At 43.4% G+C, this 23,615-nt stretch overlaps 1 protein-coding gene across 1 annotated transcript; it reads right to left on the bottom strand.

Annotated features, from left to right (window-relative positions):
• Nucleotides 1-8,478: 8,478 nt before the first annotated feature.
• On the bottom strand, nt 8,479-22,731 carry MAT2B (methionine adenosyltransferase 2B). The gene is made up of 7 exons (XM_037906861.2): nt 22,460-22,731; nt 17,218-17,412; nt 16,132-16,246; nt 15,559-15,711; nt 13,835-14,028; nt 11,690-11,803; nt 8,479-10,094 (listed from the first exon to the last, which is right to left on the bottom strand). The coding sequence occupies exons 1-7, from the start codon at nt 22,673-22,675 to the stop codon at nt 9,924-9,926; spliced, it is 1,158 nt and encodes a 385-aa protein (XP_037762789.2). The 5' UTR covers nt 22,676-22,731; the 3' UTR covers nt 8,479-9,923.
• Between the last annotated feature and the right edge of the window lie 884 nt (nt 22,732-23,615).

Below are 23,615 nucleotides of genomic sequence, written 5' to 3'. Positions count from 1 at the left end.
CCATTGACTTTGAGTAACACTTAGGCTCCTAAGTCCTTATGTCACTTGAAAATGGGATTTAAGCTCCTAAGAGTATGTCTGCACTGGAGCTGGAGATATAATGCCCAACTCAGGTAGACATGCCCATGCTAGAAAGCTATAAAAAGAAGTTCTTGAGTGGGGGGAGGGGCTAGCGACCTGAGTATGTACCTAAGGTCCCAGGCTGGATCGCACTTAGAGGGTCTAGTCCTTCCCTCTGCTCCTGGTGGCAGTTACTCTTCTACTTTTAGCATATTAGCTAAGTTAGAGCTAGCCTGGGTACCTCTACCAGCTGGAAATTACACTTCCAGCTCTAGTGCAGAATACCCTAAATTACTTAGATGCTTTAAAAAAAAAAAGATCCTAAGACTCCCATCCGCTTCTTAAAACAGAAGGAGAACTATACTAAATCAAGAAACAATCAGGAGGAGGTATTTAGATGAAACCCCTCCTACAATAAAGTAGATAAGGCACTCTCTTACTGAATATTGGAAGGAAAATACATCACATTGCTAAAAAGCATCATCCACTTGCCTTCGACTCGCTTGCTAAAACAGCATGAAGACACCATTTTCTTTCTGTGTGTCTGAGCCTGGCCCTGTTTCTCAAGACCCTATTCAGTGATTCTGTTTATCTCAAAAGGTTTTATGTCAGGCTGAGGTCACATAAGCATTTCCTCGAAGTACTAATCAGGCACATTCTTCACAGGAAATGAAATAGTATCTGGTTCCTGATTCCAAATCCAGCATTTCCAAAGTCACTTTGTTTTTCAAAAGTCAAAGTGATCGAATTCTCATTTGCATGTCCATTGTCTTTGGCTATGGATGTTACAGCACATGATTTCCCTCTGAGGTGCTGATACACAAAATGGTTCTCAGGCCTTGCCCACATGCAGAGAAGTTATACTGTTTTACCTATACTGCTACCACGCTACATTGTATTAAAAACACTGGTATAGTTAGAGTAGAACAACTCCCCACCCCACCAGTCTGCAGTGGTATTGGTATAAAAGTGCGTATGCTGGTATTGCTGTTCCCGTACAGCTACACTGGCACTCTTCTACTGATATAACTACATTCACAGTCAGGTTTGCACTGGTATAACTTTCAGTTAAAAAAAAATCATATACCATAAGCAAAATAGTTATACTAGGTATAAAAACTGTGTGTACACCAGACCAAAGAGGTAAGAAGGTATTTTCTCATTATAAATCATTTACTAATTTTCTTTTGCTATTAAATATAGACAGATACCGAACTCTCTGTCACACCCCAAATAATAAAAATATTGGAAACATAGAAGGAGGAGTGAAATAATGCTGGATTCATTGCTTTTCTGCATATAACATTTTTCACAATCTCAGATGCATGAATTTTGATCATTTATAACAGAGAGTTAATGTAAGCCATCCTTATGTAAATCTAGGCCAGAACTGAGTGACAGAGCTTGAAACTAAGTACACCTGACAGGCAGGCACAGACCTGCCATCGTATACTTATCTGACGTGTGTTCTGTTTTCACTCAGTAAGTACAAAAGATTTAAATACCTGTTCTTGGACCTAAACAGTAAAACACAAAAAGGCAGTGAATGTTTGGGGTGATCACAGCACAGCTGAGAGGTGTTATGCACAGCTGGCTGAGTGAATTCAACCCTCTGTGAAGTGTAATGATGCCTTTGGAAAGTATGGCCAGGAACGTCTCTTCGTTAATGCGAAGTATTTTTAATGACATTTTGTATGAATTTATGTAAAAAAAAAAAAAAACCTCTGCATACAGCATACATGACTAGGGTTGCCAGGTGTCTGGTTTTTGACTGGACTGCCTGGTCGAAAAGGGAACCTGGTGGCTCTGGTCAGCGTAGCTGACTGGGCCGCTAAAAGTCCAGTTGGCCGTAGTGACCGGCTCCGTGCAACTCCTGGAAGCGACTGGCATGTCCCTCCGGCTCCTAGGCACAGGGGTGGCCAAGGGGGCTCCGCACGCTGCCCCCGCCCCAAGTGCCGGCTACTCAGCTCCCATTGGCCAGGAACCACGGCCAATGGGAGCTGTGGGGGCAGCGCCTGTGGGCGCGGGCAGCATGCTGAGCCCCCTGGCCGCCCCTGCACCAAGGAGCAGGACGGACATGCCAGCTGCTTCTGGGAGCCACCTGAGGTCAGCGCCGCCCAGAAACCACACCCTGAACTGCCTCCCACACCCCAATCCTCTGTCTCAGCCCTGAGCCCCCTTCCACACCCAAACTCCCTCCCACAGCCCACACTCCCTCCCACACCCCAACCCACTGCCCTAGCCCGGAGCCCCCTCCCACACCCTGAATCCCTTGGTGCCCAGCCCCACCTCAGAGCCTGCACCTGCAGTCGGAGCCCTCACCCCCTCCCATACCCCAGCCCAGTGTAAATGAGCAAGTGAGCAAAAGTGGAGAAGAGCGAGCGATGGAGGGAGGGCAGATGAAGTGAGTGGGGGAAGGGCCTCAGAGAAGGGGCAGGGCAGGGGCGTAACCTCAGGGAAGGGGTGGGACAAGGGTGTTTGGTTTTCTGCAACCAGAAAGGTGGCAACTCTAACATGACAGCCATCGCTTACAAAACCCTAAGACAGGAGTTTCTCTTTGGGCACATCTCCCGAGAACCCAAGCATGACACAGGTAATCAAAAGCTGCATAGCAAAGCCTACTGTGGACTTTATGGAGGATTGTGCTCTTTGCCCTTACCAGAATCTAGGGAGATCTCTGTCTGAGGCTTTGTCTATGTAAACACACATCACTAAATCCTTCAAGTTACAGATGCAGATCTTTGTCTAAAAGGAGACCTTTGCAGCATTTTCTAAAAGCAGTCTGACATTGTTTTAGTCTAATCTTCTCTGCGAGTTCATTACATAGCTAAACCCCATCAGCTAAGAATGCTTTAGCGCTCGCGCTCACGTTTCATCCTGGGCTTTGTTATAGCCACATTGTCTCAGATGAACACAGCTGCTGTGGTGGTCATGGCTGGAGTTGTCCCTGCCACAGCTGGGGGACAGCTAACCATTCATTACTTTGAAAATCAGGACCAAAGCTTTGAATGGGCCAGAGAGCAGATCAAGAGCCAGTGGAGGAATCCATACCTGGGAATGGTGTGCTCAGTGTCCCCGCCTGTTGAGGAGGGGGCTGCCGCATTGTGCACAAGCTGGTAGCCCCCTTGTCCTCACATACAGTCAGCTTCACCAATCCGTCAAGGGGTGTTGACTGCATGGATCATTGTTCTTAGATCCTTTTCCGAGAGGACTGAACCAAACTGAAAGTGGAAGAGGGCATATCTGCCAGTCTGCCATTTCACAGACTTATAGTCTCTTCAGTGTGAAGCTAAGTGTCATCATCACCTTTTGAGAATCCCATTTTTTTTAGAACTCTCCCCCATAACACACGAGACTCCAGATAAGCCAAGAGCTGGCTTTGATCTGTAGCTGTATGGTGTCTAGCAACTTTCAAATACGTTTTTGGAAGGTGGTTCTTAATAAAGCACTGAAATGAATTTTGTACCTGGGGCCAGATTTTTCTGTTTCATTTCCCACCCCATCTTCCCATAAACCATGAATCCCATTGTTCTACAGTGGAGTAGAGAGATTAGAGCCATGAAATCAATTTAATTTCACTTTCAATATCCTGAGGAGTATTTATTAAATTGGAACAGGGCAGGGAACTGCATCCAAGTAAGTTTTATTTCTGGAGTTTGCCAGCAAAGCTCTCACTCGATATGGAAGTTGGGGGCTGACACTGCTAGGAGTCTTCTTCAAACTTTAAGTTTCAGATTTAGAAAACTAGCAACATTCTACCTCTCTTACAAATCTGTTGGCCATGAAGTTCAGCACTGCACAAAGGCCCATAGAGATGACATCACTGGCAGTGAAATGCTACAAAACTTCTATTGGAAAGCAAAATGCTTTTAATGCTTCAGTGCTTTCCAAAATGGTCAAGAAATTTCCTCAAATGACTCACATCTGAAAAATGTCATATTTTTATTGAACTCACAGGTGCCCAACTTTCTGGGAAATTGGTAGTAGATATTGCTTCATGGCTTGGAGTCTGCTAGTCTAATAAGGAGCCTGTACCTTTGCTTGATGGTCTTTGAGTTTATCAGCTCAAGGCAGTGAACTGTGTCATTATTGGAACTGATCCATATTTCTTAAGTTATATATGACAAACTTTAATTGCAAAATGGACTCAGGTGAGGAGGTAACAACTTTGTGAAGGTTTACATTGACCAGCAATGAATCACAAAGGGCATGTGGAAGGGGTTGGAGAGACAAATTAAAGCCTTGTTATGCTCTCAATATCACACCTTGATCCTCTTTGCTAGCAAAAGTAATGCATGAAGGTAACGGTCTTGAAGCCCAGGAGCAGAAAGTACTTCTGAAAGTTATAAGGATTCAGCAGCACATCAAAAAACTGCCTTTTTCATGAAAATTCTGGAGTGCCTGCTTGGCAAGGGGTAGAATTCTGTGAGTAGCTGAATACGCATGTGTTGTGAAAATGGGTTGAATACAACAATAAATTAGATTCCACCTCCTTACCAGAATACATGGGCAGAATTAAGAACTTGCATTTTAAAAGAAATTATTTGAGAATCAGATCTTTCTTGCTGACAGCCAAATGTCTATGAGCCTAAACATACCCTCCCATGGAAAGGGCACACGGGAGCCAGGAAACTGTGAGGAGGTACTCTCCTATTCCTGCATATCTTCACCTTGGGTTTAGAGGCCACAGAAGAGGTAAGGGGTAAGGCCCCACTGCAATGTGCTTCCTGGGAATCTGCAGCCTGAAAAATAGTTTTGACCTCTGCCTTTTTCGCCCTAGCTGACTGGATTCAAAAATGTCTGTCACTGAAAGGATAGTGCAGGCATGGAGTGTGAGTTAGTGCTGCTTCAAGCAGCATTACTGTAGATGCAGATATTCACTTGGATATCAATGGCTTCAGGAGGGGAAGAATGCTATAGAGAACGGCTCCCCTCCAAAACCTTGGGGAGAACAAGCCCACAGATGAGCTATTACAGGGTTCCAAAGCATGCGGTAGAAAATGCTAAAGAGGTAGAAGCTCCCCTCTGACATGATTTGCCTGAGCAACATCCCCTCCATTCACAGAAGTGAAGGGGACAACCCATTTTTCCACATTCCTTGCACTATTTCAGCTGTTTTTCTCCTCCACTTGTGGATACCACAGATTCCTGAACTTGATCTACACTTGGCATAGAAAGAAAAGAGGGACTGGTGTTCCTATATATTGTATAAATATGTAAAGAATGTTACTGATTTATTTAGTGTAGAAAATCAGACAGAAGTTATGGGTTTCCCCTTTAAAGCGTTAAAAACCTGCCAGGTCAAGGCCCCAGTCTTGGTTGCAGTCTCATGCCCTATTGTAATGCAAAATTAAAAAAGTAACTCTGGCATAAGCACTCCCCATCTAACTTGCTTTCAGTCATTTCTCACTTTCGTTTTAGGCTGCAATTTTCAATGGTTAGGCCTTGCCTGAATGCAGTTATTATTTTGCTAAATAGTTGAGCAAAGCCTGTTCTGTCTTAATAGTTGGGGGGTTTTTTCACTCATTTTTCCAATTATAAAAAAAATATTTTTTATGATCTTGCTAGAGTTTTTCAGTACCCAAGAACCCAGATTTAAAGCTCAAGTTCAGCTGGGGAAGTAGTTCTTTTGAAGAATGCCTTTGAATGTTCCTGAGAAAGTTGTTCTTTAAACCTTTGAAAGAAGTTCTACTGAAAATGCATGATGATTTGGGGAATCTGTCTCTGAGCAGTTTATAAATTCTGTTTGATATTGGGTCCTTTTACATGCATCTGTGTCAGACTGCTGATTACATTTTGAATGTGGGGCTTATTTGTCTTCAGTTGTCCCTCGGTGTTGGACTGGAAGTCCAAGAGGTAGTGCCACAGAACTAATAATAGAGAGTTGTTAAACGTCCATGGTCCTCACCCTAGACAAAAAGCTGGCTCTGACCCACGAGAACTGATTTATTAGGGGAAAGGTGGTCTCGGAACAAAGTCATCTGATAGGTCTATGCTCACCTGTTCAGGCTACAGGTCACAAGATAGGAGACTGGAAGGTTATAAAAGGGAAGGAGCTGCTCTGCTATGGTTTTCAGCCTTTTCCACTAGCTCAAGCTGAAGAAAGCTCCTGACGGAGACTGATGTGACAGTGTCCAGCAGGTAGAACTCAATCAGATCTGTGACAGAACAGTTGATTTTGTCAGGGATTTTCCAGTAGGCTCCTAGCACATGCAGCTAAGGGAGGCTATCACCCTGTTACAGCTCTTGTCACTTTACACTTCCACCCCAGCATTCTCCCTTGTTGGTCCCCCCCGTCTCCTGCTCCTACTCAGGGGCAGCAGGTTTGTATAATTTTTGGTGGTGCCCAGAATGGGTCTAAGTTGTGCCCCCCACCTCCTTAAGGGTCTGGGAGGAAGTTTGGGTGCGGGCTCTAGGCTGGGGCAGGGAGTGGGCTCTGGGAAGGCATTTGGGTGCAGGGTGTATGCTCTGGGAGGGAGCTGGGGTGTGGGGTCTGGGCTGGGGCAGGAGGAGTGGGTGTAAGGGATGAGCTCTGGGAGGGAGTTTGGGTGAGGGGTCTGGGCTGGGGCAGGAGTGTAGGAGGGGGCTCAGGGCTGGGGCTGAGGGTTGGGGTGCAGGGGGTGAGGGCTCTGGCTGGGGGCACAGGCTCTAGGGTGGGGCAGAGATGAGAAGCTTGGGGTGGAGACGGCTAGGGCCAGGGCGGACTCCCCCCATCCCTCTCCCCCACTGCTGCTGCCCCTTACCAGAGCCTCACTGGGGGTGGGGGATGGGGCTGCCCTTTGCCCAGCGTGGGGTAGAAGCAGTGACTGTGGGGATGGGGTGCAGGGTGTCACTACACTCACCCAAGCCCCAGCTGCTCAGGTCTAGGAAGCCCCCTCACCTCCCTGTGGTGGTGAGTGCTGGAGAGGAGGGGGCTGCCATCACATGTGGTTTCCTCCCCTGCTGCAGCCTGCTGCCCCTCACCAGGGACTGCAGGCTGGGGGCAGGATCTCAGGATCAGACACTCAAGGAAGCCCCAGCAGTTGCTCAGGTGAGTGAGGTCCAGAGGCTCTTCCGGAGTCTCCTCCCGGTGGGTGCTGGGGGAGGGGAGGGCTGCCAATCATGTGTGCACCTCCTCCCCTACTCCGGTGCAGCAGCTGCCAGCTGCCTCAGCCTGCTCTTGTGCTGTAGCCTAGCCTTAGGCAGCAGCGCAAGCAAAGGACAGCAGCATGGAGCAGCAGGGCAGCGCCCACTTTTAATCAGGCAGGGACACGGGGGTGGGGGGAAAATGCTCCGGAGCCTGGGGCAGCAGACGGGGGCAGGGGAGAGACCCGTCTCCAAACATTGGTGGACCTGGGCCTCCTGCCCTGAATATTGCTGGAGCCTGGGCACCACAGGCCCATGTAACTCGCCACATCTGCTCCTACTTTGGGTTTTCATGCTATTTTCATGATGCTCCCAACATCTAGAGGTGCAGCTTTCAGACTTTCATTCTCAAAGGGATTTTAAAAAATAAACTAGCTGCTTTCATGTGAAAGAAGGAAAGTTTAGGCCAACATACATGTTTCATATTTTACTTTACTGTGATAAGTGATTTTATTCTACATGCTACAAAATGTTATGAACTCATAACCACAGAAAAATGCCTCTATGAGGTTGAAGGACTCATCACCTCCCAAAGCCCTTGCTGGAGGTGTGATTTCTGTAGGTTCTTTTACTGTTTAAATATTTTCTATTTAAGGCTTTCACCTTAATAGTAAATATGCTTGCTTAGAAAAAGCTATGTGGTAACTTATCACTGTGGGCAATTATGCTGTTTATAACCTCTGAAGAGAAAACAAAGTGTAGAGGCAGGTGTGGGTCTCAGCCCAAGAGGTGATGACTGAGGAGCTGGGACTTAAAGTGGGTGCTCTTGCTGGACCACAAGGGTAAAGAGGGTGAGGCCAGGGATGAGCAGTTTGGGATGCAGGAGGGTGCTCCAGGGCTATGGGGGGGGGGGGGGGGGGGGGGGGATGAGAGAACTAACTCCCTCCACCTCTCTCAGCCCAGGTGCTGCTGTGGGAGGAGGGAGAGAGGCACCTCTCCCGCTGCAGCAGCTGTGGGGCTGGGGCTGCAGAATAGGCGCCCTGGCAGGTCCGAGCCAGGGAGGGGCACCCCAGCAGCTTGGGGCCAGGGAAAGGTGGTTCCCAGGCGGTTCCCTGCGCGGTGCTTAATAGGCTGTTGCATGGCTGCGCAGCTTGCAGGGAACTTAGCACTCCACCCATCCCTTGGGGACTGTGGCCCATCTGTTGAGAAAGATTTCTCTAGCTCATGACTGGGGAGTTAAATTTACTTGAAGTATATCAACATGATTTTACCATTATTTCCTCCAGGACATATGAACATTGTGAAGGGGGTTGCAACTCGGTAAGATTTAGAAAAAATTCTTGAGTCAATCACTGACGCTGATGCCAGCAACATATATTTATTGTCATTTTCAAGATATAACTTATTGTGTGCATATCAGGAATTCAGACGAAAACCAAGTTTATGATAAACTCTTATTATCTCATATATGGAATTAGAGGGACTAATTTTCAAGTTGGCCTGTAAAAGGTTTTTAAAACTGGTTATCTTCCAACTTTTTGATCCATAAAAGCCTGAAGGGTTTCCAGGTTTTTTCCTATTTATTGTTGCCTCAGATCTAGAATATCAAATCCAGTTTTCTGTGGTCTCCCAGGAAGATCTCAGAACAGGCATATTGTAAGCATCAAGCTCTTACTGGTAGTTTGAATCTTTAAACAAGGACATTAGTATACATCAATTCTCGGAAACGTTAATTGGGCACTGAATTCAAATAGGTGTTAAGAACAAAGTTTTGAATAGTCTAAACTGTTCGCGTTAGGGAGCTTACACTGTTGTAGTTATTAAGCAAACCCTTAATGTAGGCATTACACCAGTAAGATACTTACCACATCAGTGTATGTGCCTACCTCAGGAGTTTTCACAGGGGAACTAGGTTGTTGTAGTCAAATTCTTGACTTTCTTCGCCTGAATTGTTCACCTTTCACTTTTATTCTTTTTGTTGCCCTTGTTTCACTACTTCTCCTACCATGCAGTGTTCCAGCCTACATAGGATCTGACTTTCTAGTATAACAAACAAACAGGAAAATGAATATACACTTCAAGTCTTTACACAAAGCAAAGGCAGGCCCAAGCCCATTTCCCTCCCTACACTTGGCAGATCACCTTTAAAAAGAGACAAATGCATACAATGAGACAAGTGCATACAATGAACAAATATATGAAGCTGCAGGAATTCCAAGATATACAACATTGTGAAAATATATCTCAAGCATAAAAACTACACTCAGTAATTGCAAAAATAAAGTTTCACATTCTTTTAAACATTTTGATCCAAGCTCAAAGCAAATGAACATTAAACTTCAATGATTCTCCCTTAACTCACATTAGTACAATAACTTTAAAATTTAAAAGTGGAATCTTTTTTGGTGATAAAGAAACTGACCAGGTCCTTCAAAGAAGATACTGTACATATAGCAAAGACCCTAAGCATCAACAGTATATTCCAGCCAAAAGGAAGTCTCCAGCTGACTTGTTTCATACTTAGCATCAAATGTTACTGAAGACTAAGAACCATAATTCACTAGGATCAGATATTAGGTTAGACCAGTACAAATAGAAGGAAAAACAAAACACTTTAAACAAGGTTCATTTTTTGCCATTGAGCTTTTTAGGCTAACAATTTCACTAGTGCAAGACCATATTTTTACCTGATTCAATGAAAGCTCATAAGTGTCACAATTTTTAAGAACACTCATACAAAACTATTTCCTTTTTTAAAAAAGTGCCACATACCATACTTTAATTAAAAAGTTTACAAATTAATGGAAGACAGTCTGTCTCCATCTCTTGTCAACAAGGAAAGGCCAAAGCGATTCTCTGATCCCAACTCGAAATGGTGTTCGTTGTCCTATTCCCAGCATCTCTAGTTTAGAGCAGTCGAGCTGAGCATTCCTCGGACGAAGAGCACCCACTACTGGGCTATCAGTAATCTTAAAAAAAAAAAAAAAGAGAGAGAGAGAGAGAGAAAAACACTATATACAGTTAAAAACAGGGGCTTCTAAATAAGAATGAGTGCACACTACCATTTGTTGCTTTCAATATGTTTGTTCCCTTCAGGCAATTTTTCCATTGCTGGACAGAGCCTACATAAGGAGTTCCTGCCACCTGAAATGCCCTCTCTCTCCATCTCAGACTTCATCTCAAATTAAAGTAAGTTAAAATCCATTTTTTCCCTTACCTAAAATTTTTGAACAATGAAAGGCTAGGAAGACAAATTTTCATTTTGTAGAGCATTTAGGGACGGTGTGTATTAACCACCCAACAGAAAATCCCATTTTACTTGTGCTCCTTGTGTGAATCTTCTTTATGACAAGTGGAAGAATTCCCTTCAGCTAGACAGCTACAAAATGCATCAGACCTGTCTGAACTGGTAAAGAGTGAGCCATTTAATGTTTTTCCACGTCATCTCCTCTCTTCCATATCTTATCCCCACTCCCCTAACAACGGCCAGGAAATCAGCAGTTGTGGATAACGGATGAGGAGTGCATATTCGTGGGATGAAAAATGCTTTAGAGACCTGCTTCTGCCACCAACAGTAAAGGTTGTTAAATATATGATCTCAGACCAACCTAGTATTGTGTGTGTGTAAGGTGTCTTTCTCCCATGTCACATTTCAGTACTAACTTTACTAATTAAGAATCCATGAACGTGTGAGCTAATAAGTCTCACTTTACCTTTAAATATAAACCCTAGAAGTTAACAGCATCTAACTAACAACATATGTAGTAGATTTTTTTTTTAAGTCTGATCCTGAGGTGCTAAGCATTTTCAAATTTTCCTTTTTTCCTGAAATTTCTTCCTTTACATATTTACATAAACTCAAAAGTTATGTTTTTAAATCCACCATTCTAAATATCCATGGATCTCTCTCAACAACGAAGACCTATTCAGATAATGGAATTTGAAAAGAAATAATAGTAACTTAAACATTACGACAATACAAAGGAGATTATCTTCAAATTAAGATACAGTAAATTTTATAGTCTTCCTTTAATGAAAAATCTAAGAGGCAAGAATTAGTTACAACTTTATTGATTACTAAAAGAAATTGCTCAGTTTACAAAAAGTAGTCTGTGAAACTAAGGTATGCTAAATTAAATCTATGACTGCTAATTAAGTAGTTGGCTAGTTGATTATTATTCACTTTAAAAAAATCAAAAGACTCTGCTTTAGCCAGCTGTATCCTAGAAGTACTTTACACACTGGACTTGCACATTTCTATAAGAATATACTGTACTTATGGGTAAACTGATTTCTGATTGGAACGATACATCTGTCATAGGAAAACAGAATCCAGTTAACATAGCAGCTGTCATTTCCCTGCAGCAGAAGATATCTGACAATGTTGTTGGCAGTACATCATGCCAAATTGAGGATTTTGGGGATTCTTCCTTTTGCAATACTAACATGTAATTGTTCACACTATCAGGAGAAGCGGCTCACTTGTATTTTCAGTATAAGAAAGTGGCTCAAATGAAAACATTCAGAAATTTCTATACTTTTATATAGCCTCAACATTACTTACTGGTCTCAAGTGGCTGCTGGGAAGGTTGAAAGCATCTGCTATAGTACATGCCATTTCATACTTGGTCATCTGTTCATTACCAGACCAGTGGAATGTTCCTTTTATTGATGGATCCTAGAAAGAAACAAGCACAGATGAAGAGTCAGGCTGGCTCTTTTACAGAAACAGAATGTATAGGCTGCCATTCAAACAAGATGATACCATCCTGAAAAACAAGTTAATAATTAATTGAAATATTTCTGGAACAAATACATTTCCAGAGTAGAGACTGAGCAGATGTTTGGGAAGTGAAAAACGTAGCCCTTATAAAGCTATCAGTGGGCCTGGCACAGTCCTGATGCTACACATATCTGGCCTGACTTTTCAGAGACTGTGAATATGCTTGACTCAACTGTGCATGAACTAAATGCACTCTTAAAGATGACATGACAAAAAAGGTTCAACGTATAGAAAAATCCATTCTAAGCCAATCATTTATCAAAATTCAAATAATGCAAGTGTGAAAGACACCATGAACCCTCTTCTCCCTCACATCAAATGAGGGCTATGTAGAAGTTCTCAGACTGAACAAAGGCATAATTTTTTTTTTTTAATATATAAATAGATATAGGAGTTGACAAATCCAATCCTGTCCACATAATACGGCTGGCTGTGCAGTATGCCACATTTTGAGTCAATTTACTTGTCACCTCACAAATAGCGATTTCTGGGTAGTGACTGCCAAAGCTAATATTGCAAGACAATTTAGTGTTAGTGTTTCCACATGTTTGTAACTTTTCAGCAAGCTGCAATTTTGCACTTTAACATGAATTTTTCCACGCATAGTTCCTATCAATAGTTTTTGGGGGGAAACCATGCCTGCCAGTTTTGAGTTAAATTGGAAAAATACACTTATTTTAAAAAATACTAGTTGCAGTTTTTAGAAGAGTGATGGGACTGGGATAGTTAGAAACAGCTAAAGGTTGAAAGATGGCTCTTGGACATGTAAGCAGCTCTCTGGAGAGCTGTACTTCTGCCAGGTTTGGGGGGGGGGGGGGGGGGGGGGGGGACAACTTATTTTGGTTTTGCAGAACTATGATAATTTGAAAACCCTCCTAGACTGTACATGTTCAATGAAGTGCACACAATGGACAGATTAACTGAACGTGCCTGCGCAACTCAGAAGTGTGCACTCTGCATAAAGATTCTGGGCTGCTCCCTCTTAAATTTGGAGCTACTGCCTCCTGGATAGCCCTCTAAGCCCTTACTTCCCCAAAACTGTGTTTGTTTGAAATTGGGATCGTTAGAGAAAATTCAGTTAATGCTTCCTGGATTTTGAGCCCCAAAATGCACTCCAGGGTCCAGCATGTTTGAAACTTGTTACCAGGGAGTGCTTCCCTGGGCTTCTCTTTGGCCTTCTTACCTTCTCCGTTGGAGTCTGTCTACAGCAGCTAAATGTTATTACAAGGGTTATCTGTACAAATGAATACCTCCTCCATGGTCCTACTCTGACAGCTCAGCTGGAAGAGCTCTGTAGTGGCAGCTTAATGAGGATTTGTATAAAATGGTAGAGAGCTCATGCTCCATTTCAGAGAAATTGGAACATTTACAGTTTCTCTAAAACCCCTACCTCTCTATCAACATTCACCCCCTTCTGTCTCTCTGCAGCTGAATCAAATATTTTTTAAACTGCACTCAGCACCATTGCACGAGCATCTTAAAACAACTGTGTCCACCATAAAGTCTAATCAATCTTGATCTTAAAAAAACCCAAAGGGTAGAAAATTTAAGTGTACAATTTATTATAGAAATACTATGGTGATGAACCGATGACTTGCATTTTTAGTCCTGGAGACAGCAAGATTCATGGTCATTCTAATTTCTTGTGCACAAACAGCTAAGAAAGCTCTGGGTTCTGCTCTCGCACTCTCATCCTTGCAACTTATAATTCCAACATTTCCCAAGTAGCACAACACTCATTGAGGGTCATGGATAGAGAAGTGGTTATTGAAGTAGCAGAGGCTCAGCCCAGTGCTCTGAAAATAAGAACCAGAACCTTGGATTTGATTTGGTACTCAACTGTACCAAAGCATGGAGGGGAAAATTAAAAAACAAAAACAACCCGTATTTTGTTTAAAGGAGGCTCATTTTCTCAAAAATTCTCACCAACATTCTCTTCTCTGATAGCTGTCGGCAAACACTGGCTACATCCTTGACGTTGGTGGGAAATCTCTGTTGCCAATGGTCCATATTGGCTGATTTGTTACTGAACTGCACTTTATCAAACATAACAGTCACAGCACTCTCTTCCAGCTTTTCTACCTCCCCGTATAAGACAGGAATTCTGAGCACTGCAGCACCTAAAGAGGAAAAATATTTTTTTTAAAGTGTTAAAAGGAAACTATTAATAACTATGACCTAATGAATCCTTGGAGAATAACCCTAAGAGAATTTCAGAATTACAGAACGTGGATAAAAATTGTTTTAGACATTTGCTTAACTTTACATATATTCACACCCCTAAAAGAAAAACAGTATTAACTGTGCTTGTGTACAGTCTGCTGTCATCTCGTTTTTAATCAATATGAAGTTTTCAAATTTCATATAGAACTGAGAACATTTATATACGGTAAATTAGAGTTGCTAAAATTACACCAAAAGACATCTATTCCTCTTTGAGTAAAGCAGTCATTTATATAGCTAATACTTTTATTCAAAATGTTTATAATGCCAGTGATCTGTACTGTTAATGAACAGGGAGAGGCACCTACAGGTGAATTAACCAAGACTTGCAGAGAAAAGAGAATGAGCGAACAAAAGGCATCTCACAAGGGACCCATGGTGCGGGGAGGAGCGGAGGGGAGAAACAATATTACAGAGAAAGCGAGAAAATAGTAAACAGAGGGAATTAAATTAAATCAAGTGGCTACTTTAAAAATAAATATCAAAGAAAATATGTAAATGTAGGCAATTAGGAAGTGAAGAAGAACATATAAGTTGCTGAGACTGTATAAGAGATTTTTTCATTAATGCCGTGACTATATACAAGACTGCTGTCTGGATGATATACTCCCTAACGTAGCAAGGGAATTACCATTTGCTTTGACACTAACAGTTTTTGAAAGGTTATCAAAACTGAGACAGGGAAGAAAGAACAAAGAACCATTTTGGGTTGTTGTTGTTTTTTGGTTTTGTTTTTAAAGGAAGCAAAGTGATCTCTCACTGCTTCAAACAAACAAACAAAAAATCATAAGAAAAGCCACTAAAAACCTAATTGTAAATAGAACTATTCACAATACAAATATATAAAGATCTTCCAATACAAACTTGATTGTAATTCTATAATAAAAGAAAGTTGAAAGAGTGATCCATATACTATTTGGATTTTAGTAAAACAACCAATTCAGTGTATTATGGTATCTTACTCAAAATCAACTTAAATCTGCTTACACAGGAATACTGCCACAGACTAATTACTGACTGAAAGACCATAACCAAAGGGTTATGAAACACAGCAAAGTACTGAGCTGGGGAAGGTATCTAGTGTTGGTTCCAGTCTTACCTTCATTACCAATCCAGAAGAGGGAGCAAACAGCATCTTAATAAAATGAATAGATCATACTAAATTGGGAGGTTTTGTAAACACTGTTAGGACATAAATAATACAAAGGCAGCTATGGAGATTTGGAACATCAGTAAAGAAAATTAGATTCCACTTGTAAGAAAGAGAAAACAATCCCACAGAGACAGGAAGTTAGATTAGATGTTTTAATAGGTCTTTTCCAAATCCAGAGTCTATGATTTTATTAATTTAATATGACCTATTAGCTCATCTGTAACAAAGTGAGAAGAAAAAACCTTCAATGGAAGGCTTTAAATTGTGTTCTTACCTTCATTATTTTCAAGGACTGCCTTTTCTCCTTCTAGTTTAGTTTTACCATAAAGATTTAGGGGATTTGGTGCATCACTCTCTTTATAAGGAGGATTTGTTCCATCAAACACATAGTCTGTACTAATGTAGATCAGAAATGCTCCAACTCCAGCTAAGATAAAAGATGTGTGGTGGGGGAAGAAAGAAAACTTACTATGAGCCTTTAGTGATAGAAGGGAAAATTGCTATTCATTGTACCTAAAGACATTTGTACTCTAATTCAAATTCACTATAATTCATACTTTCAGTATGAAACTACAGTCATAGATGGGAAAAAAATGCATGTTCTAGATTCAATACTATCCCCTTGCCTTCTCACCCCTTCATTCCCTGACTCTGTCTCCTTGATAATCCTCCACACATACACATGTGCAGTCTTCACCTAAATAAGCTAGATAGAAAGCTTGTTGAGGCAATGATGGATCTTGGCTGTTTAAGTGTGAAGTGCTATGCATACTTATGCCACTGTATAAATTAATGCAGTATCCTTGCAAAAAAAAAAAAAAAAGAATCCATCTCATTGTCTCTTTACCTGCTTCTTTTGCTAAGTTCCCTGAAGCAGTCACATTGAGCTGAGAAACAACATCTGCTTGACTTTCTACAACATCTGGTCTTCTCTCAGCAGCACAATGCACTATCACATGAGGCTGAAAATTAAAGACTCAATTTTAATGAGGAACAAAATAAAAAAATTGCAATTGTGCCCTCAACATAGAAACCAGGTCTGTCTCATCTACAGAGAAACTAACTAGTATTTTGATTTAATTGTGGCACTGATCCACAACGATCATCATTTATTGTGAAGTCTCAAAGAGCTTTCTTTCCTTTGGAAATGCAATAGAATAAAGCTGCCTTAAGGTTTTATAATAAATACCTAAGGATCTCATTTAGTAATTTTGCAGTCATGATCCTCAATAATACCTATCTTACAGCAAGGAGTTTTGTTCTCATCTGAGTGTTAAGGATTATATGGGTTAGACTCAATACCCAATCATCCACAATGGTAATTAAACAATGCTAACCAAATTAGATTTAAATGCTATTAATGCAGAGTTCATAAATGATTTGCTTGGCAGGTGTAGACCAGGCACAAGAGCTTTCTAACTCTTTTCTAGACTAGGTCCCTATTTATTCTAGAATAAGCTTTTTAAAAATTTATTCCTTGGAAGCTGTGAAACAGCTTGGAAGTTTGTGAAACACAGCATTGGCTGTTACAAGGCGATTTCTGCCATGAGAGAAACAAGGTATACAATTATTCTGTATCTTTAGTGTAATGAAACCTTATTGTAACATTGCAGTGTCTCCATACAAATCATTACAGAAATGTAACAGCTTTTTATTTAACTACTAAATGGGTGTTTACACACTGACTTGCTGTTGATTGCGTAATAACCCTAGACACAACAAACACAGAGTAGTCACTGTACAAATTAGGGGAACAAGAAAACTGCCATCTTCTTCCAAACTACTGCCTTAGAAGGATTTTGGAGTGCCAGTGGGATCGTATGAGCTAAATGGTGTAAGACATCTTAAACTTATTTGTTTAATGAAGGATACACATAGTCTCCAATGCAATATGGCAAGTTGTCTGCTTCTTATTTCCTTCCAGTAATCTTACCTGAAAATCCTGGATAATGTCATGAACCCCAATAGAATCCAGAAGATTAACCCGCTCAAATTTGGGTCGAGCTCTACTGTATCCACAGCCAACTGCATGCCAATTGTTTTCATTAAATTCTTTGTACACTGCTCTGCCAAGAAGCCCAGTAGCTCCTGTAATCAGAACACGTCTATTGGGAATATTAGCATCTTCCTGGGTGGGGGGAAAAACAAAAACAAAAAAAACCCACACATTTTTATTTCTTTCCATTATACTTAATGTCTCAGTTTAATGTTTTGCTATTTGAATGCAACCATAATCATATTATTCCTGAAAAATGTCCAGGTTTGCTTTCTTCACTGTTTTCAAAAACGTAGTGATTAAGTGATACATTGAGCCCTATAAAGCTTTGTAAAATGTAAATACTTGAAAGCATAGGATAATATTACAGCAGCAAATATAGATACACATTTATGTTATATTTCAGAGATCTGAACTGCAAAGCTTCATTCAGAAACTTATTTATGTCAGTAGCGCTGAACAAAGAATTTAAAAATATCAAAAACAAAGGGTCAGATATTTAAGGGAGCTCATAATTCAAGAGCTCCCCTGCACAACAGGAACTGCTAAGTGATGAGTGCTTCTGAAGATCTGACTCTGAATGTTTTATTGAAAAAGCTGTGAACTAATCCTGCAATGAGCTCCTTCTGGGCAGCCTCTGTGCCCAGGAAGAGTCCCACTCACTACAAAAGGATTCTGCAGAGGTATTCCCATCAGGAGCTCACTGCAGAATTGAGATGTAAATTGAATATTTCAGGCAAATAATTAATAAAATACTCACACAATTCATGTTTAGTTGGACAAGATGCATCAGAAAAATGCTTTGATTATTTAACTGTTCCAATTGTCCATGTGGTATACTAAAGCATACTTCAGTGCTTAACAAGATTACCTACAGATAAACTTATATAAATTATATACAAAATGGAGAGTGCAAGAATCTTTAATAATAAAAAGTGACTAGCAACCTCAATATAGGGGTTGTGAGCTGCTTCCCCTATAATTATAAGCAAGAATATGTTATTCTTAAATTTAGTCAGGTAACTGGATGATGTTTTAGAGAATCATTCTGAATTTACAAGACAAAAATTGGATGCTCATTTAAATTTGCACTAGAAACTGAGAACACATCTGATGAAATCTAAGCAAAATGATAACCTTTAACAGTTTAAGTAGATGCAATTTGTACTCTGTTACTCTACCTTGCTGAGACAGCACAAATGAGTAAGCAAGTTTATGACCAGGAAACCATTTCAAAGACTGGGATAAACAATCATGGGTCTTTTCAGTCTGCTAGCAGATAGAAGACATCTGCCATAGGTTCAGAACAAATTTATTCTAAGTAACACGGCTGTTACTCTGAAACCTGTCATTCTAAGTATGAAATAGATCAGATTTTCCAACCTCTATACATAACCCACCCACAATAAGCACTGCATTGATTCTTCATTGAATGCCTCCCTGAAGCAATGTTTGCTCCGCAAGCAGATCCAGTGGGTGCCTTTGATGGTGTTCATGGTTGTGTGTGTCAGCAGGAGCACTGACAGAGTGAACAGAACCAATGGAAGTAACAAGTCTTGTCAATTTCAAGGTTCCTTAGGAAATCAGCTACAGAGGTACTGGAGCAGTCTTTTTGCAGACTCAGAATGACAACACTATCTGAACACATTCAGAAGATTTTCCTTTAAAACCAGAAGACACAGAAGCTTAAATGCTAACTCCTTGTTTTGCTCCACATTCCCCTTTCTGCAAGAAAAGATTCCTGTTTGCTCCTGCATTTCTCTAACTAAAGGGGCAGGGCTGAATATTATATATTTAAGTTATGTCCGGTAACTGCTGTGCCTAGGTAACTCAAGCTGCACAGGTCTGCTAACTCTTTTTTTGAGCTTGTTAAAATTACCAATCCCATTTTATATCAAATTACAAGAGGGTGGATACTTTGACTTTAATATTAAAACTGTGACATGACTGCTGAATGTCAGCCTGAATTTTACTGTAGTCCTGCATGATTGGAGGATGCATCCAAAAAGCTAGTTATGGCTATGAAGGTTTCTGATAAGATTTCTCTCTATATGATTTAAGTTAAAAATATAAAGCAACATAAAGAATAGTCTGTAATGTTTTGAGTGTCATTCCATTACACGTACGTTTTATCAAATTAACAGATTCAAGTTACTGTTCAAGGAAGCCTCACTGCTGCCAGGATTTCCAGGCACTCTTTATAATTAAGAAGCAATCACTTGCATTCAAACACTTCCAACTATGAATATAAAAGTAGAATAATGCACTGTACAGATATGTCTCACTCTTCTAGGTGTTCACTGAGGATAGAGGCAAAGGAAGTTTTGAAGCACGAACGAGGATGTTAACCTGAGTTATTTAACAGTAAAGTCGAAATAAGATCAAAAGAACTTTAATCAGAGGTCTCTTTTTCAGATAAAAAGAAGAATGAATACACAATGACACCAAAAGCTGAGAAACAGAATATTTTAAAAGACAACATTCCTCTGTAGACACTAGTTGAATGCAATTTAAGAGTATAAGTTTTCAAAAGAGGTGGAAAGTTTCAGCTTTCACCTTGAAAGCTGTTACAAAAATATTTGATGAAAGGAGTTAGTTAAGGAGTTAAGAGCTTGACAGCATGAGACAACAATGAAGTCCAACTATTAAAATCCTTTAAATTTCAAAGCTAATATAATTTAGTGATGACAATACACAGTAATTGGATCTGAACTGGCAACCAATGCAGTTCTGGGCTGTACCATGCACAGAAATATCCGAACTGGGAAGTCACTGTCAAGACTATCCCTAGAATACTCCAGTTTTGGACACCCTCAACAACAAAAATGAACGGGAACTGAGAAAAAAGTGATGAAAAGGCTGACAGACTTGAGTTGTAAAGACAGAAAAGTGAACATATCAAAATATTTGACTAGAGCAGGGGAGGGACAACTACCGCCCATCAGGGCTTTCAATCCAGCCCACAGGATTGCCAGCCCCGTGGCATAGCGGGGCTACGGCAGGCTCCATGCCTGCCCTGGCCCTGCACCACTCCCAGAAGCGGCCAGCACCACATCCCTGCGGCCCTGGGGGAGGAGCAAAGTCCTCTATGCGCTGCCCTTGCCTGCAGGCACCGCCCCCTGCAACTCCCATTGGCTGGGAACAGGGAAACGTGGCCAATGGGAGCTTCAGGGGGTGGTACCTGCCCCACACCACCCCTAGGAGTCACTGCCAGACATGCCAGCCACTTTCGGGATCAGTGTGGGGCCAGGGCAGGCAGGGAGCCTGCCTTAGCCCTGCTGTGTGCTGCTGCCGCCCCAGAGCTGCTCGAGGTAAGCAGCGCCAGCCCGGAGCCTGCATCCCAATGCCCCTTCCCTGAGGCCCTGCCCCACTGCCTTGAGTCCCCGCCGCACCCCTCCTGCACCCCAACCCCTTGCCGAGTCCCCTCCCATACTCTGTACCCCCTCCTGCACCCCAACACTCTGCCCTGAGCCCCCTCCTGCACCCCCCATCCCTCTTGCACCTCAACCACACCCCCTCCCACACCCCCTCCCACACCCCACACCCCTACCCTAGCCCTATATTCATGGTTCAGCATACGATTTCCCCACCCAGATGTGGCTTTCGGGCCAAAAAGTTTGCCCACCCCTGGACTAGAGGGAAATGTAATCTCTCTCACTTATTTACCAAAATTTTGAAAACACTTCTAACGGTATTTTTCAACACCACATTGCAAATATTAAAGACAAAGACACCTATAATCAGTAGTAAAAGTGTTGCTACAACATGAATATAAAACTAAATTATGAGAAAATTAATCATTAATTCGTGTTCCACCAATCAATAAAAAACTACAGGACCAAATAGGTATAGGTGGATTTTCCAAAGCAGCAAATTCAGGTAAGAGGCCTGCACTGGGAACATTCTTCTGCAAAGTAAAAGCATTCCTTAGGTTCTTCACTGCTGTCATGGAATAAAATGGTAGACAGGTCCCAGATTGTTCAAGTATATGAAGCTTGTAAATACTCTCAAGCTAAAAAAAAAGATATGACCACAACAGTTACCTAGCAGGTTACAAGGAGTCAGAATTTCTAATCCCAGGCCAATATGTCCAGCAAAATTCAGGGGACTCAAATGATATAATGGTGCCCTGAGACTACTTGAAAAAAAATTCTGACATAAAATCTGAGCCACTTGTACGAGTGGCAAGAGCTTTTTGTATGCCATGTCTACCTTTAGATGTTTGCAAAGTTAGTGGTGATGCGGTTATACAGAAAATATCTTGTGAACAATGCCTCCCTTTCTTCCTCAGTGGATAAGGATAGAGTCTTAGACCACCACAAAAAGAGTGCTATTGTTCCCCCTGGAGGTGAACATCTGGATGAGGCACGAGCCTGGTTTATTAAAATCAGATTAAAGAGCATGTACAACAGAAGTGGTAGTAATGGATCCCACTAAACATATTATCTTCAAATAAATGGAATTCATACATTTAGATAATGCAGAAATAGATTACTTCCCTCCTCCCCCCCCAAGGAACAGGAAGCTGAAGGAACCTTTTCATCAGGTTATCTAATGACAGTTTCAGAAATAACTACCTCTTACCGCCCAGAAATCTAATTAGGTCTGTTTTCCTTCTTTATGTCCAGTGATGTTTTTTAATGCGGTACTAATGAGCACTGCTGTCTGGCTGGGTTTGGTGTAGGGCTGCATCAGACTTGGCAGCAGGAACACTTATTTCAAGGCTAAGGGATTCATTCTGCAGTGGGCGGCTTGTTTGGGGAGCTAGGTGACCCTGGCTGGCCTGGAGAGCGGAGATGGGGCTGGGCAGGCCCGCTGATGAGCGCGCAGGCTACTTGGGAGCCGGGTCTCCACTCAGAGTCATGCCACACGAGTGTAGCTGTCCCGCTCCCCCGGACCCGCTGCGGGGGGGGCGGGGCAAGAGACAGCGCCACCCGACCCAGCCGGGGGCTCGCCCGATGCGGCGCCGACGCAAGGCGACGGCTCTCCGGGGTGCAGGCCTAGGGGGGCGAGCTAGAAGCAGGCCGCAGGTGCCGCCCGCAGGGGGGGGGTCTGGCGAGTTGGTCACGGTGGCTGGAGCCCCCGCCAGCGGCTGTTACGAGGCAGGCCGAGCCCAAGGGCCCCCGGCCGCTCTGCGCACCCTGCCCCAGCGCTCGGACCGCCAACGCGCCCCGCTCACCTCCACCAGCTCGCACTGCCCCGGCACGAAGCGGATCTTGAGCTCCTTCTCCCGGCCAACCATCCCCGCCGGCCTCGGCCTTCCGCTGCGCCACCGACCCCCTCGCGACCGACGACCGCTTCCGCGCTCACTACGCAGCGCAGCAGCTGATTGGCTCCTCAGCCGGGAGAGACGGGGTGTACGTGAGGCACGCGAAGACCCCTCCCGCCAGCTCATTGGCCCCGCTGTCAGCTAGCTCACGCGCGGGGCTCAGGAACACGCCCATTAGCCGGAGGGGGCCCTCACACGCGCACACAAGCTTCTTAAAGGCGCAGCAGCCCTATTACGCTTTGTTTTGATTAACAGGAGGGCAGCAGTAAATCGGCGGCCCAGCCTAGCCCGGCTGAGGAGCCAATCAGCTGCTCCCGCCTCGGCCGGATTTAGCTAAGGCTGAGTTGGCTGGTGCGAGCTACACCCTGGTCTAGGCAAGGCCCAGCGGCAGGGAGGGTGCTGGTGGGGCCTGGGTCAAGCCCTCCCGCTGCGGGCATCGGGGCCAACAGGGCTGGTCCCTGGCAGGCCCCAGCACTGTGCCAGAGCTCAGCTCCCTCTGCGACCTGAGGGCCCCATCCTCACTCGTTTACAGTGGGCTGGGGTAGCGGCGTGGGAGGCGGTGCGGGCTCCATCTGGGGCTGCGGGCTCTGGGGTGGGGCTGGGGATGCGGGATTTGGAGTGCAGGAGGGGGCTCTGGCAGAAGGGTTCAGGATGTGGAAGGGGGCTCTGGGCAGGGGTGCCTGTGGGGAAGGCTCCATCTGGGGATGAGGGATTGGGGGTGCAGGAAGGGGCTCCAGGCTGAGGGGTGGGGCAGAGGGGTGCAGGATATGGGAGGGGGCTCTGGGCTGGGGCAGGTGGTTAGGGTGCAAGGGGGTGAGGGTTCTGTCTGGGGGTGCAGGCTCTGGAGTGGAGATGAGGGATTTGGGGTGCAGGGGGCTTCAGATGGGGGTGGGACAGAGCGGTTCAGGGTGTGGGAGGGGGTTGGGGTGTAGGGGGAGGGCTTCATCTGGGGGTGCAAGCTCTGGGATGGAGCCAGGGATGAGGGGTTTGGGGTGCAGGAGGCAACTCTGGGTTTGGGGAGGGGGTGCCGGGTTACCTCCGGTGACTCCCAGTAAAGTGGGGCAGC

This window comes from Chelonia mydas, chromosome 8 (assembly GCF_015237465.2).
Source record: "Chelonia mydas isolate rCheMyd1 chromosome 8, rCheMyd1.pri.v2, whole genome shotgun sequence".
Lineage (NCBI taxonomy): Eukaryota > Metazoa > Chordata > Testudines > Cheloniidae > Chelonia > Chelonia mydas.
This window is presented reverse-complemented; position numbering and strand designations above follow the sequence as displayed.

Coding starts and splice junctions, on each gene's coding strand:
- MAT2B (XM_037906861.2), bottom strand. CDS start 22,675: ATGAGCTGGCGGGAGGGGTCTTCGCGTGCCTCACGTACACCCCGTCTC. Junction 16,247..17,217: donor ACATTATCCAGGATTTTCAG/GTAAGATTACTG, acceptor TTTAATTTTCAG/CCTCATGTGATAGTGCATTG. Junction 10,095..11,689: donor CCAGCAGCCACTTGAGACCA/GTAAGTAATGTT, acceptor TTTTTTTTTAAG/ATTACTGATAGCCCAGTAGT.